Source organism: Bos indicus x Bos taurus, chromosome 27, assembly GCF_003369695.1.
Source record: "Bos indicus x Bos taurus breed Angus x Brahman F1 hybrid chromosome 27, Bos_hybrid_MaternalHap_v2.0, whole genome shotgun sequence".
Lineage (NCBI taxonomy): Eukaryota > Metazoa > Chordata > Mammalia > Artiodactyla > Bovidae > Bos > Bos indicus x Bos taurus.
This window is the reverse complement of record NC_040102.1, coordinates 7,990,585-8,006,353: the sequence shown is the minus strand read 5'-3', so window position 1 is coordinate 8,006,353 and position 15,769 is coordinate 7,990,585. Positions and strand designations below refer to the sequence as shown.

Here is a 15,769-nt window from a genome sequence, read left to right as displayed (position 1 = left end):
GAGGTTCAGAGGAATGAAATCTGATGTTACTCAATTAAGTCTGTAGACTATACTACAAAGCTATGGTCATCAAGACAATATGGTACTGGAACAAAAACAGAAATATAGATCAATGGAAAAAAATAGAAAGCCTAGAGATAAACGCACACACCTATGGGCACCTTATCTGTGACAAAGGAGGCAAGAATGTACAGTGGGTAAAAGATCGTGTCTTCAATGAGTGGTGCTGGAAGAACTGGACAACCACATGTAAAAGAATGAAATTAGAACACTTCCTAACACCATGTACAAAGATAAATCCAAAATGGACTAAAGACCTAAATGTAAGACCAGAAAATATAAAACTCTTTTAGAAGAAAACATAGGCAGAACACTGTATGACATAAATCATAGCAAGATGCTTTGTGACCCACCTCCTAGAATAATGTAAATAAAAACAAAAGTAAGTGGGACCTAATTAAACTTAAAAGCTTTTGCAAAGCAAAGGAAAATATAAACAAGGTGAAAAGACTACCCTCAGAATGGGAGAAAAGAATAGTAAATGAAACAACTGACAAAGAATTAATTTCCAAAATATACAAGCAGCTTATAGAACTCAATAGTGAAAAACAAGCAACCCAATCAAAAAGTGGGCAAAAGACCTAAACAGACATTTCTCCAAAGAAAACATATGGATGGCTAATAAACACATGAAGAGATGATCAACATCACTCATTATTAGAGAAATGCAAATCAAAACTACAGTGAGATATCACTTTACACTGGTTAGAATGGCCATCATCAAAAAATCCACAAACAATAAATTCTGGAGAGGGTGTGGAGAAAAGGGAACATTCTTGCACTGTTGGTGGGAATGTAAATTGATATAGTCACTATGGAAAACAGTATGGAGATTCTTTAAAAAAAAAAAAAAAAAGAAACTAGGAATAAAACCACCATATGACCCAGCAATACCACTTCTAGGCATATACCCTGAAGAAACCAAAACTGAAAAAGACACATGTACCCCAATGTTCATTGCAGCACTATTTATAATAGCTAGGACATGGAAGCAACCTAGATGTCCATTGACAGGTGACTGGATAAAGAAGCTGTGTTACATATACACAATGGAATACTACTCAGCCAATAAAAAAGGAACACATTTGAGGCAGTTCTAATGAGGTGGATGAACCCAGAACCTATTATACAGAATGAAGTAAGTCAGAAAGAGAAAAACAAATACCATGTATTAATGGATATATATGAAATCTAGAAAGATGGTACTGACAAACCTATTTGCAGTGGAGATGCAGACATAGGGAACTGACTGATGGACAGTGGTAGGGGAGAGGAGGGTGAGGGTAAGCTGAATGGACAGAGCAGCATGGAAGCATATACGCTAACATATGTAAAGAGGTAGCCAATGGAAATTTACTGTATGACTCAGGGAACTCAAACTGGGGCTCTGTAATAACCCAGAGAGGTGGGAAAGGGCAGGAGGTGGGAGGGAGATTCAAGAAGGAGGGGACATATGTACACCTATGGTTAATTTATGTTAGGTATGACAGAAAGCAAACCAACATTGTAAAGCAGTCATCAATCAATTAACTATATATATATGTATTATTTTTTTTAACTTACAATAACAAAAAGGTCTGCAGCCAACATGAATATCTGGATCTTTTGATACTACAGCTTATTTTTCTTCCATGCAAATATGGCAACTAAAATCTAGTGGGAATAAGTAAATTACTCAGTATCAAGCTTTTTTATAACATTTGCCTGTGATAGCTTCTGCTTTTGCCAATGGTTTTTTGGTCTTATAAAATTATATTATTTATTCAGGGGCTCTAGTCCCAGAAGTGGATTTGTTTTAAATCAAATAGTATATCAAAGGCATGGTCTGTGCAGATATAAGAAGAGTGAAGTAAATGAAAGGCTGAAATGAGAGCAAATACTGTAGCCTTCCAACATGCTTAGAGATGATTACTGTTACATATTTATTCAGATAATAAAGCTTTACATTTAAATTTTAAGATATAGAAATATTTTTGTTGTTGTTTAGTCCCTAAATCATGTCTGACTCTTTGTGACCCCACAGACTCTAGCCAGACTCCTCTGACCATGAGATTTCCCAGGCAAGAATACTGGAGTGGATTGCCGTTTTCTACTTCAGGGGATCGTCCCGACCCAGGGATTGAACTCATGTCTCTTGCGTTGCAGGCGTATTCTTTACCACCGAGCCACCTGGGAAGCCATAGAAATAGATAAAGAACATAATAATTAACTTAATTTTACAACTTGAAGAACATAACTTTTTGCCACATATATTTTACTCTTGAGAACACATACACACATGCATGCAATCTGTCTAGATATATTGTTTTCTGAAATAAAAATTGTACCTATATGTACATATATGAACAGTGTGTATAGAGGTATATTATATATAAGCTGTGTTTTCTCCATTTTCATAGACTGTATTATGAGCCTCTGTTCACATCTAGATTACATATTCATATCATCAGTTTATAGTGGCATTACTTTCTGCGCTAGTTTCTGTATTGTACGTTATTCAATCAATTCCTAATTATTGTATGTAAAGCTGTTTTTTATATTCACTATCATAGACAGCCTCATGATAAATATGTACATATTTCTGGCATAATTATATTATCACTCCTGTTAGATAGGGAATTTAATTCCAAAGTGCATTCACTGTCTAAAATGGAGCTTGTTTCTAAGGCCTTCTAAGTTGAAATAGCACGTTTTCCTTGAATAGCTATACAAATTTATACTCTCACCAGGACTGAAAGGGACGCTAGTTTCCTTCATTTCTGCTGTCAAGTACACATGAATTGTATTTACTCTCTGTGAATATGCAGTTCAAGCACTTTGTCTAGTTTTCTATTGAAGTGTCTGCTTATATCTTCTTAATATGTTCATATAATATTTTAAGAATATTAGCCCTTTTCTATCTGTCATGTGTATTGCCAGTGATTTTTCTACTTTATTGTCTGTCTTTTGTTTAGTGTTTTCTACCATAAAAATAGTTTACATTTTGTTTTCCTGTTCACTTCTAGAAAGGCCTTTTTTCAATCTAAGAGTATAAATAGCGTAACTTATTTTCTAGTATCTTTTTCATTTTTTATACTGCATTTTCTCTGTTGTGAGTTTATATGCTTATGTTTTTCTTCTGTTTCTCTACTGGGTAATCAATTGTTTTCTCTTACAGATGTAATTATTGTTAGAGTTATTTTCCTTTTTAAATTTTAAAGTACAAAAGTGATTTGCCATGAAACTTCACATAATACTTAACTGAAAGCCCTCTTCACCAACAGCCTTCTCAAGCAATAGTTTGGTGTGTACCTTTCACCGTGTCACACAATGTTGGTGTTGTATTGCAGCTCCTTTTGGTAAAGAGAACATTCCTGCCTGTTTCTTGTGAGACTCATGTGATCAGGTTAGGTCAAAACCTGGCTTTGATTCCAGCTGAGTCATGGGGGAAAGTAGTACCCCAGGGCCCAGGGACCCACCAGTTACACAGTCTCGCATTATTCTGGGTATTCAAGGGCTAGTCATGCAAACAGGCAAACAGAACCCCACCCATGACATGTTCCTCCAGGTGGCAGTGACACAGATACACCTATGCATTTTGCCATCTTTCTCTTCAGTAGTAATCCTTTCAGATTCTGAAGTGTTGATGATTCTTGAATCTTGTGTCTCATGTGCCATTTTCCTGAGAAAGATATTTCATACACATTTAATTGGGAGACTGTGAGAGGATATTTTGTCACTTTTGTGTAAGCTAAGATCTCCTGTCCACCTGACTCTTGATGTATTCAGTAGAGTAGTATTTTGTATAACTGCCTGGTGTATCATCCTGTAATCTTCAAGAAAACCATGGATTACTATCAACACCAGGCTTGAAGAGATGAATCCATATGCTCAATTCACACAACAGTGAGGAAGAGGGAAATGCTGAACTGCACGGCCAGTTTTATTATCTAATAGGAAGGAACCCGTTTCATAAGCTACTGCCTAGGAGGCTCTGTGATAATGTAAGAAAACTATCTTAGATTATGTTTCTCAAAATGTAGTACAAAAATCACCTACATCAGAATGACTTGGAGTGTGGTGGAAAGACTTTCATTTTAACTGTATTTTGATTTTTAAAGCAAATGAATGAATTTTGTACTTCAGAAATTAGAAAGGGAAATCTGTAAATTGTTGGAATGTAGATTCCTGATGTCATACAAGATACCTGGCAGGGGAGGTAGGGGGCAAGTAGCTGCATTTTTAACACCTCTTTGAGACTTAATGTCCAAAGTATTTATTTCTATAGTTAGACTTAAGATGGGATAATCATGGAAATATAAAAATAAACATTTGATGATGTATTTCACTTTGCATATAAAGTTAAACAATGTCCCATTTACCATAGTTTCGAGGTATAATTTAGAAAAAAAAATGTATTTTTTTTAGATATGGTAACTACTTCAGTATAACTTGGAATGTTCTACTTAATTGAATACACCAATATAGACCGTTAACTAATTAGCAGAATTCATGTTCTCTGAGCTATTGTAGCATGTCTTTTTACTGGCAGAATAAATCTTGATGATCAGACTTTTTGGAAATACTGGAAGGCTCCACCAAAATGTAAACCTTATTGTGATTCTGTTATTAAAATCAATGGGATCTTTTGTTCTAAAATAGTTTTCATAAACTAAAATTCCTAATTTCAAGCATCCTGCTTAATTATATTTTATTGGTGTTAATTACTAAAAGTGAAACAAAGAATTATCATAGACTGGATTTTTATCTAATCTTATTTATGTTGGAGGGTAATAGAAGCTTAGATAACTTTTAAACTTACACATTCATCAACTTTGTAAAACAATGAGAAATAAAATAAGCTACTTTAGAAATTATTTTAAAAATTGTGTCTCAAAATTTTCTATCCTAATGACCAAATGTGTATTTTATATTTTAATTGTGATATTTAATTTAAATTGTGTTATTGATTCAAATCAAAAGATGAATATAATTTTACCAAGAAAAGTTAAGCAATTTGGGGAAAATAATATTTTAATAGAAATCTATCATGTATTTATATATATATGCACATATACATATTTATATCAAACAAGCCTGAAGGTTTTCTAGTGCATCTGTTTCCTTAATCTGAGAAGTACTATGTTGCATTCTTCTTCCACAGGCTTATGCAGGCAAAGAAATGGAGGAGCAGCTGCGGTCAGTGTCCAGTGTGGATGAACTCATGACTGTGCTCTACCCTGAATATTGGAAAATGTACAAGTGTCAGTTAAGGAAAGGAGGCTGGCAACATAGTACAGAACAGGCTAACACCAACATAAGGACAGGAGAGACTCTAAAATTTGCTGCAGCACATTATAATACAGAGATCTTAAGAAGTAAGTATGGGAAAAGAAAATATATAATAAGCTTCATATGTCAACCCAGTGCAAATTGCCGTTCTGATCCTTTAATTTCAGCATTTGTAGTACTATTGAATACCTTTAAGGCCAAAAGTAAAACAGAAAATAAAGAATTATTTTCCAAATACAGAACTTTAAGATTTCACTGTGAGTGGTTAAAGTGGTTTCTTAAAAAATAAAGACAAGTGCATGCATATCAGCACACTAATTTTTTTTTAATTGAGATGATACCCCATCAGAAAAATTTTAAAACATACAAACAAATTTTATACACTATAACACTTCAATCACTTAAACATTCTATATCACAAAAAATAATTGCACATAACTTTTCTTTTGCTTTGGATATAGAAATGTTTACTTTCCACATCATCCAAAATCATCTTGTCAACTGCTATTTGTTTCTTGTTGCTTTGGATGGAACTTAACTTGAGAGCTAGACTTTGGTAAAGTTAATGAGACATCTCTAAGCAGCAGTCACAAAAAATTATGGTGTTGCACAAAGTGGCATAGACCCCCTGGTGGTCTGTTGTTGGGCTACTTAAAAAATAACTCCTTTCAGTTGTTAGATATTAACTGATATAACGGTTTGAGATTGCAAATTATTTTGAAAACAAAAGCAAACAAACAAAATGGCTTCATGACTGAATAACCCACAGTTTATATCTTTTTTTCGTAGAAACTTTATATTAGGGGAAATAGGAGAAAAATAAACTAGAACATGTAAGAAGTACATCATCTGTAATGAGGTCTTTAAAGAGTCAACAGTGCCATAGGTAAAACACCAACTCACTGGAAACAGAATTCCAAGAGAAAGCGTGAAAGGAATAGGAAGTTTTGACTTCCCTGAAAAAAAACTTTGTTCAGGATACATGTCCCAGTTGCTAGAAAATACCTTCTCATTTCAAGTAGCTATCACCAAGACATGGTCACCAGCCTAAAAATGAGTTTCCAAACCAAAGCCATCATCTCATTCACAACTCAGTTTAAAAAGAGAAATTAAACATGTTGTTTATATTTGTTTTGCAACATTAAAAATACTACATATAATAGCAAATGAGCATGATTCTATCTCCATGGGTTTTATAAGCATCTACATGTTAAATTTTCAGGGATCTCCCAGGTGACTCAGTGGTAAAGAATCCACCTGCCAGTGCAGGAGCCAAGAGACAAGGGTTCGATCCCTGAGTTGGGAGGATCCCTGGAGGAGGAAATAGTAACCCACTCCAGTATTCTTTCCTGGAAAAAAACCCATGGACAGAGGAGCCTGGAGGCTAAGTCCATGGATTCATAAAGAGTCGGACATGACTGAGCACACATGGACAAGTAAAGTACTGTAGAATCTATTCTAATTGTCTTGTAGAATCTACGATATTTGTACGGTAGAATTATTCTAATTGTAAGGAAGCATAACACTAATGTAGCTTGTTACATGGTACTAGACATTAGTGTTTGTTTGTTTTTTTTTTAATAGAAAATACCTTTAGCTGCTCTGTTAAAGACCATATCCTATTCCAGCTCACAAGGCAATGTAGGATCCTGTCAACTATTTCTTTAAAGTATTATATATCTAAATCTTAACTCTGCAATCCATTGTGAGTGACTTCCAACTGCTGTGGGTTTTTCCACTTTGGCATCTGAGTAACTTACGGCCTTCCCTGTGACCCGACAGGTATTGATAATGAGTGGAGAAAGACTCAATGCATGCCACGGGAGGTGTGTATAGATGTGGGGAAGGAGTTTGGAGCAGCAACAAACACCTTCTTTAAACCTCCATGTGTGTCCGTCTACAGATGTGGGGGCTGCTGCAACAGCGAGGGGCAACAGTGCATGAACACCAGCACAAGTTACCTCAGCAAGACGGTAGGTGCGCGGCTCCGGCAGGGCGCTCCCCGGCCCAGCTTCACCTCTGCTCCCTTTCAAGGAGCCCTGGTTCAGGGACTTCCCAGAAGTCCAGTGGTTGCAACTCTCCGCCTTCCAATACTGGGGGCGTGGGTTCTGTCCCTGGTCGAAGACCTAAGACCCTACATGCCTTGCAGCCAAAGAACTAAAACATTAAAAAAAAAAGAAGCAATATTGTAACAAACTCAATTAAGACTTTAAAAATGGTCCACATCAAAAGAAAAAGATTTTTAAAATAAATTAGCTCAATTCAGAGCTGCTTCTATTGTCTGTGAAGAATGAAGTTAATTTTTCAATAGTTGTGTTTTTGATGAGAGACTATCACCAAAAAAGTAACTGATACTTTGTGAACTCTGTTTATATAGTGGCATCAAAGCCACGTTTTAAAAATCAAATGGAAAAACTTAATGACAGTATCATATTCTCCAAAAGGTAGTATTGATTTTTAAAAGATACTAAGATTAAAAATAATGCTGTTTTTATATTCAAGTTAAACTCTTATTTAAAAGGAATTTTGGTATTCTGAGTCTGATGAAAAAAAGGTTGACTTTTTTTAAAGTTACAGAAAATAAACATGAGGAATTTAGGAATTATTGTAAAATACATTTTTTTAATATCTTTAGTTGTGTATATTTAAAAATATTTCAGTCAAGTGGTGTGATATGCGTCCTAAACAATATTGTTTATTACTGTGGTACTTCATTTCAATGAAATATCAACTTGCATTGATTTTTTTTTAAAGGCATAGATATACCAATTGAGTTTTCCAAAGAATAAAGGGCTATGTCTCTTTTAAAATTAGGATGATATGCAATACACTCAAAGGATAGATTTTTGAAAAATTATTTTACCAAATAAAACAAAATGTATTAAGAGCTCATAATTTATCATTTTAGAACTGCCTTATTGGATTTAGTTGATGAAATTTTATTTTTTAAGTGCTTATATCATATAGATTTGAATGACAGCTGTTGTAGTATTAGAATTTTATTGTTCATTTCTGGAAATTCCTGTGTTTTCAATAGTTCACTTATTTACTTGGCGAAAATAAGTAAACGGTTGACAACATCCAAAGATATTTTTCATTACTTAGTTCAGTTCAGTCACTCAGTCGTGTCCGACTCTTTGCGACCCCGTGGACTGCAGCATGCCAGGCCTCCCTGTCCATCACCAACTCCCGGAGCTTACTCAAACTCATGTCCATTGAGTCGGTGATGCCATCCAACCGTCTCAGCCTCTGTCATCCCCTTCTCCTCCCACCTTCAATCTTTCCCAGCATCAGATTCTTTTCCAATAAGTCAGTTCTTCACATCAGGTGGCCAAAGTATTGGAGTTTCAACTTCAGCATCAGTCCTTCCAGTGAATATTCAGGACTGATTTCCTTTAGGATGGATTGGTTGGATCTCCTTGCAGTCCAAGGGACTCTCAAGAGTCTTCTCCAACACAACAGTTCAAAAGCATCAATACTTTGGCACTCAGCTTTCTTTATAGTCCAACTCTCACATCCATATATGACTACTGGAAAAACCATATAGCTTTGACTAGATGGACCTTTGTTGGCAGAGAAATGTCTCTGCTTTTTAATATGCTGTCTAGGTTGGTCATAGCTTTTCTTCCAAGGAGTAAGTGTCTTTTAATTTCATGGCTGCAGTCTCTATCTACAGTGACTTTGGAGCCCAAGAAAATAAAACCTCTCACTGTTTCCATTGTTTCCTCATCTATTTGCCAGGAAGTGATGGGACCAGATGCCATTATCTTAGTTTTCTGAATGTTGAGTTTTAAGCAAACTTTTTGACTTTCCTCTTTCACTTTCATCAGGAGTCTCTTTAGTTCCTCTTCACTTTCTGGCATAAGGGTGATGTCATCTGCATATCTGAGGTTATTGATATTTCTCCCAGCAATGTTGATTCCAGCTTGTGTTTCATCCAGTCCAGCATTTCTCATGGTGTACTCCACATATATAAGCTAAATAAGCAGGGTGACAATATACAATCTTGACATACTCCTTTCCCCATTTGGAACCAGTCTGTTGTTTCATATTATTGTTTCATTACTAATCCCCACAAATTCTTCTACTGTGTGTTAATTAGAGAGTGTTTTAAATGAATCTGGTTTTACAATGTCTCAAGCTTTATAGAGTAACATTAATGATTACTTTAATATTTACATTAAGTAATTCAAAATATATCCTTTAGATACCGATGCCCAACATTTTGTGTAAAGTTCCTCAGTCAGGCTTTTTCTCTGAGACATCAAACAAAGCCCAAACACCACCACCACCATAAAAAGCACCTTCTAGTTTTCCCTCTTACTGCATGACGTCATTTCTAGTCAGAAAGAAGGAAATCGTCTCTAACGGGACTGTCACCAAATCAGATGTTAATTTGTTAATTTTATCCCCTAAGTGTCTCGAATCCCCATGTCCAGCACCATGTCTCTCATCCAAAACGCTTCTGATGCACTTTCCGACTTAGGAAACACCATCCTCCTTGCTCTCCCGGCTTCCCCGTCCCTGCTTCGTAACCATCCTCTACACCGCCCCCGAGGATATTTTCAAACACATAAGACTGATGCTATCGGTTTCCAGAGTAAGAGGCCTTCAGCGATTCCCAGTTGCTCCTACAATGAGACCAAATTCTCTATCATTACCTCTGCCTTCCTCCACCGCATCCTCTAACACGACTCTCCCTTGACCTCCCTCTTTCTAGTCCCTGTGTTCTCGGCTTCCTTCAGTTCCCCCTCCACCCCAGACCTTTGCACACACCTCTGAGCCGTCCTGGCCTTCTAGTCTCCTCCTGCTAAGATCCAGCTCCTCAGACCTCAACTCAAGTATCGCGTGGCTCCAGGAAGTCCTGGGGGAGATTTTTATGACTGGTTTACACTCAGTATTCTTGAAAATTCTTTGTGGTTTCTAATATTTTTCTTTCAAAGCAACAACTATACCTTATAATAATTGAGTTCATAATATAGGGTCATTATTATTTGATTAATGTCTATCACCTCCACAAAGGGAAGAACAGGTCTGTTTCATGCATTGATCATCCGGGTGCCCACCACAGAGGGAGTGCATACCCCCCTATAGGACCCCCAAAAACCGTGGACCCTCTCACCAGAAAAAAGATGAAGATATAGACACGTCCACAGCACTAATCATCCAGGTGCCCGCCACAGAAGGAGTGCACACCCCCTTATAGGAGCCCCAAAAAACCATGGACCCTCTCACCAGAAAAGAAATGAAAATACAGACACACCCACAGCATTTGCCCTACAGTTTTAGGGAGTTGGTTCTCTGACCCTTAATCCTTAAGTGTTCAATCAGACTTTAAAACAATTTCTTAATGTTTAATAATATTAAAACAGTTGATTAACTCACTTGTGTAATTTTTAAGTGATTCTTTTACCAACCAAAAGTGTATACTATAAAGTGCAGCTCCATCTTTTTTTTTTTTTTCCGCAGTTCCATCTTTTAAAAAGATATATTTGTTTAACAAATTGAAAATAAATTTTTCCTTTTTTTCCCATTTATATTTAATACAAGCAAAAGTCAACATTCTATTTCTCTTACTATCAGCTTACTAAATATGTGTTTACATGTGTGCTAAGTTGGAGTCCCTTAGGTAAAAGTCTGAATTTGAGAAACAAAAAATCAGTTCTTTGTTAGTAAGCAAAACAAACATATTTAGTCTTCAACAAACCATTAGTAGTTTTCTGTGACCGCTGCATATTTATTCTCTAATTAGGTCACTGGTCTAATTAGGTCACATATTCACCTAATTGGTATCAGAGTGAAGGTTTTTATGTACGGACAAGTATTAACACAGCATACAAACTGCTCTGCCATGTTGGAGGCCTTAAAGGGGTTTGCTGCTAAGTCACTTCAGTCCTGTCCAACTCTGTTTGACCCCATAGATGGCAGCCCACCAAGCTCCCCCATCCCTGGGATTCTCCAGGCAAGAACACTGGAGTGGGTTGCCATTTCCTTCTCCAATGCAGGAAAGTGAAAAATGAAAGTGAAGTCGCTCAGTCGTGTCCAACTCTTCGTGACCCCATGGACTGCAGTCCACCAGGCTTCTCCATCCATGGGGTTTTCCAGGCAAAAGTACTGGAGTGGGGTTCCATTGCTAAAGGGGTTTAGGCTTCAGAAATTCTAAGTCTCCAGGGCTAAGAGCATTTAGTGCTAAGTTTAAGTGCTGCTGCTGCTAAGTCGCTTGAGTCCTGTCCGACTCTGTGCGACCCCATAGATGGCAGCCCACCAGGCTCCTCTGTCCATGGGATTTTCCAGGCAAGAACACTGGAGTGGGGTGCCATTGCCTTCTCCAGTTTAAGTGCTATGTTTAAGTAAAACAGAATTTGATCCAGTAGCCTCAGTACTTAAACATCAAATGTGGTATCTTTTTCCTGGAAGAAAATTAAGTCTACTTTATATCATATGGAAATAGTTCTGGCTGTATTTCACCTTCTTTCACCTCAAGACCACAGAATTTAGGATTATTTTATAATACATTTATGATGATGTTACTATTCATTTTACCTGCTTCCTCCCTATTATCTGCTCACAAGAAAAACAATCGGAATTTGCTGCACCATTTTAGATGTCTGTCTGGTTTATTGTTGTTGGTTTATGTTGTTTTCCCATTTTGTTTGGATCCTTTTCAATAGACTTGATACTTACAATAATCACTTTTCACAGTTCTTATAAATTCTGATCTGAAAGCAGCAGTTTTTAACTGTGTAACTATAAATAGTAGGGTAGTTTTCATTTTAGTACTTCAATTTTTAAAAGATTTTCAGGAGTTTACAATTAAAAATTTGAAGTCAGTTGGGAAGGAGGCACTTAGTCTTCTAGGTCCTTCCCTGGGCACCCTCCTCTGATTGCACATGCTCTCCTTCCTCAACTTCTCTCTCTGCTCTTCTGGGGATCCCTCCCCCAAGTCTTCATCTCCACCTCAGACTTCTCTCGTGGTTTCCCCACAACCTACTCAACCTCCTGACTGGGCTTCCCCCAGACAGTCAGAGTCAGTCTGATCCCATCCTATCCCATCCCTCACACACTAGATCCCATCCTATCCCTGCCCCCAATCACATCCTCACAAATAAGTAAATAAATCTTTTTCTTTCTTCAGTATTCTCAGTCTTAGTAAATAATGCCATTCTTTTATTAGTCCATTGATCTGATTTTTCTTCCTTTCACTAAAAGCCCAATACCTTTCCAACATCTCTGGGATCCGTCAGTGCCTTTAATCTGCTGACCTCACCCTGGTCTGGACCACATCCATCCATTACCAGGACCATTACGCATGGACCAGCTGCAAACTGATGTCAAAGCCCCCTTCCTTCTTCCCTTCAATCTCTTTGCCACATTATAGCAGTGTTTCTTCTTTCTAAATGATAAATCTGACACTGCTCAAAACTCTCCAGTAACATTGCCTATTGACACTGATCCAGCATACAGCAAATGTGTAGGTAAACTTGTCTTTGTGTTTGAAACATCTCCTTACACACCACTCCATATCCCCACTTGTCTAGCTAATTTCTACTCGTCCTCAAGCCTGGACATAAATGTCATCTTCACAGCATCCTGTCCTGTGCTTCAGTAGCAGTCTTTATTGCTCATCCAACATAGCATCATCACCTTACCAGTCAGATCATTTTACTTCCCATGCTCTAAACCCTAAGAAAGCAAAGACTGTGTTTGGTTATCACTATGGGGCATAACAGTGCAGTAGTTGGTACACAGTAAACACTGGGCACTAAATAGAATGAATCCTTAGATTAAAAGGAACAGATTTGAGGTCAAAGGTAGAGTTTTAAATAGGCTGATTTTGAATCATCTGAGTGGTAAGTAGGTGGAGATACCAGAGGAATGCTGCCATGTCCGACTCTGTGCGACCCCATGGACTGCAGCCTACCAGGCTTCTCCGTCCATGGGATTCTCCAGGCAAGAACACTGGAGTGGGTTGCCATTTCCTTCTCCAACCAGAGGAATATTGGGCACATAATTTTAGAATCCTACAGCAGTGATTGGATCTTCAGCTATAGATCTGGGAAGAAACCTCACATTGATGAATGGTTTTTTGGAGCCTTGATGTGGTTGTTACTGCTTAGAGAATTCTCATATCAGGAGGGACGATTGAAAGCCAATGCTGAGGGATGGCCAACATTCAGTCGTTGATAGTCCCATCTGTTTCTCTCTTTGGTTTTGTAACTTCATGCCCTTCTCCAACCTGAAGAATCCACTCAGGTTTTTTTTTATAGGAAAAGGGAGAATTTGAATTTGAATTCAATTAAGCAAGTGTGGCGAAGCACCTACTATGCAGTGCCTATCAAGAAGGTTCACAAACCAAGGAGAGCAAGACATGAAACTGCTGAAGGCACTGTTTCTGTCTTTGACATTTGACCTAATATAATTATCTGTTTTATTTTCAGAGTAGTATAAATGGGAGCATGTGATGATTGTTTTCAAACATAAAAGGAAGTTTCTTACTGGTATTTTCTGAAGAAGAAAAAAAAAAGGTTTTGTTTCGTTACAGGAATTCCAGACATCTTTTGGCACCAAATCACCAACTAGAATCATATAAACTGTAAGGACAATGTACCTTAAGTAATGTACAACCCAAGTTTTTAGTAGAAATTTACAGAGCATTTTTATGGTGCTTCACGAAGGGGGCAGGTTATCAGCATGTGTGAGGAAGCCAGCCGTGAGCTGCAAAGTAAAACCACATGCACTAAGCATTCCAGAGTGAGCTAATCGACAACAACTGCTTCAAAGTCCTCCCCAAACAATATCTAAGCAACTTTGAAAAGTCACACAGATCGGATGTCCTCCTGACCTCGTTCCTAAACATATGCTTCAAGTGTATTTTCTCATGAGAAGTTGTATGTTTAAGACAGATAACCAAAAAGCAGAAAGTAGGTTTTGAGGAATGTAAATTATTTGATGGCAGAAACAGAAGGCATCTGCTTTCGAGCCAACATTTGAATAAAAAGTTATTTAAATGTTGGTATTGCCATTAAGCAGCTTCACTGAAGATGGGAATGAAAAAAGAATTGCTAAATCCATGGGTTTCCCGTGGACATCTTGGAGTTAGAACCAAAGAAACAGTGCATGTTCATTCATGCTGACAGAAGAAGCGGCTCAGTCTGGGCGCTAAACTTCCTTTCCTCATTCTTGTGTACAAGAACCACATTATTTAAAATTCCATATTGCCATCTTAAAAAGAAACAGCCATTCTATTTTTTTGTTATTTTATAAGGAAATTAAGCATACAGATTAGCAAAACTGCTACAGATATGTTGGAGTTCAAGTAAATGTTTCCTAAAATTGTCTTTCACTGCAAAAGGCACTTAATCCTAAGTAAACTGCAGCAGTGGAGTGAAACTTAGGAGGATTATTTTGCACTGCTGACAGGGATAGTTCTTCCATTAATTAAACAGAACACTAGCAGTCTGAAGGATTCATTTATTACATTCATATGCATTTAACAAGTGGAACGCAATTTGTTTTGAATCTTTAGCTAAGTAGTATTTGGCAAGAACAGTTGTTGGAAATCAGGTTTTTTCCAGATGTGGGAAAAGAATTCGACCAATACCAGTTATCAGAAGTTTCTTTAAGAATAACATTTGCCTTCAGAAGAAAATTAATGCATCTATTAGACATAACACTTTTTTCCGACTTAAGGTACTGATCATGTCCACAAGTTTTATTCATTAATTCTAGAACTCCTGAATTGGCATTTTTATTTTAACTGTATTACTGTATGTACATTTTATGTATAAAAACATGTAAAATGAATTCATTATCAGATGTCCTAATAAGGACCTGCTGTCTTGCCAGACCTAACTTAAGTTCCATAACCTCTTGATACCTGGCCATATGGTTAATATACTCAGTTGAAAGGTTAAAAATAAACCCTCAATTTTCCTCTTTCCCATTTGGAGGATGATTTGTTTAAATGTTGTGTAGTTTTTCTATTGGATTTTGCAGTTATTAGTCTTTAAGCCGTGTTGGTGGCTCAGGCGGTAAAGCGTCTGCCTACAGTGCGGGAGACCTAGGTTTGATCCCTGGGTCGGGAAGATCCCTGGAGAAGGAAATGGCAACCCACTCCAGTACTCTTGCCTGGAGAATCCCATGGACAGAGGAGCCTGGTGGGCTACAGTTCATGGGGTCACAAAGAGTCAGACATGACTGAGCAACTTCATTTCACTTTCTCTGCAGTTATTAGCCATGCTTTCTGGGGCTACACATTGTGTCTACGTTTAATTAACAGGCTCAAAGTTGGAATATTTAAATTAAATCCGGTAGTGAGATACTAGTCTCTGAAGAAAAACTGGTCATATTTTGAGATAAAAGGATGTTGTAAAGAAAGGCATTTTGTGTGTGTGTCATATCTGTAGCTAAATATTCAAACATTCTTTAGAATTTGGTA

General features: G+C 37.2%; 1 protein-coding gene across 1 annotated transcript in view; it reads left to right on the top strand.

Annotated features, from left to right (window-relative positions):
* The window catches only part of VEGFC (vascular endothelial growth factor C), an 85,650-nt gene that overhangs the window by 52,283 nt on the left and 17,598 nt on the right, over positions 1-15,769 (top strand). Inside the window, exons 2-3 of the mRNA XM_027529937.1 lie at positions 5,204-5,417; positions 7,114-7,304. Of these exons, the coding sequence (XP_027385738.1) occupies positions 5,204-5,417; positions 7,114-7,304 (405 nt within the window). The remainder of the gene's footprint in view (positions 1-5,203; positions 5,418-7,113; positions 7,305-15,769) is intronic.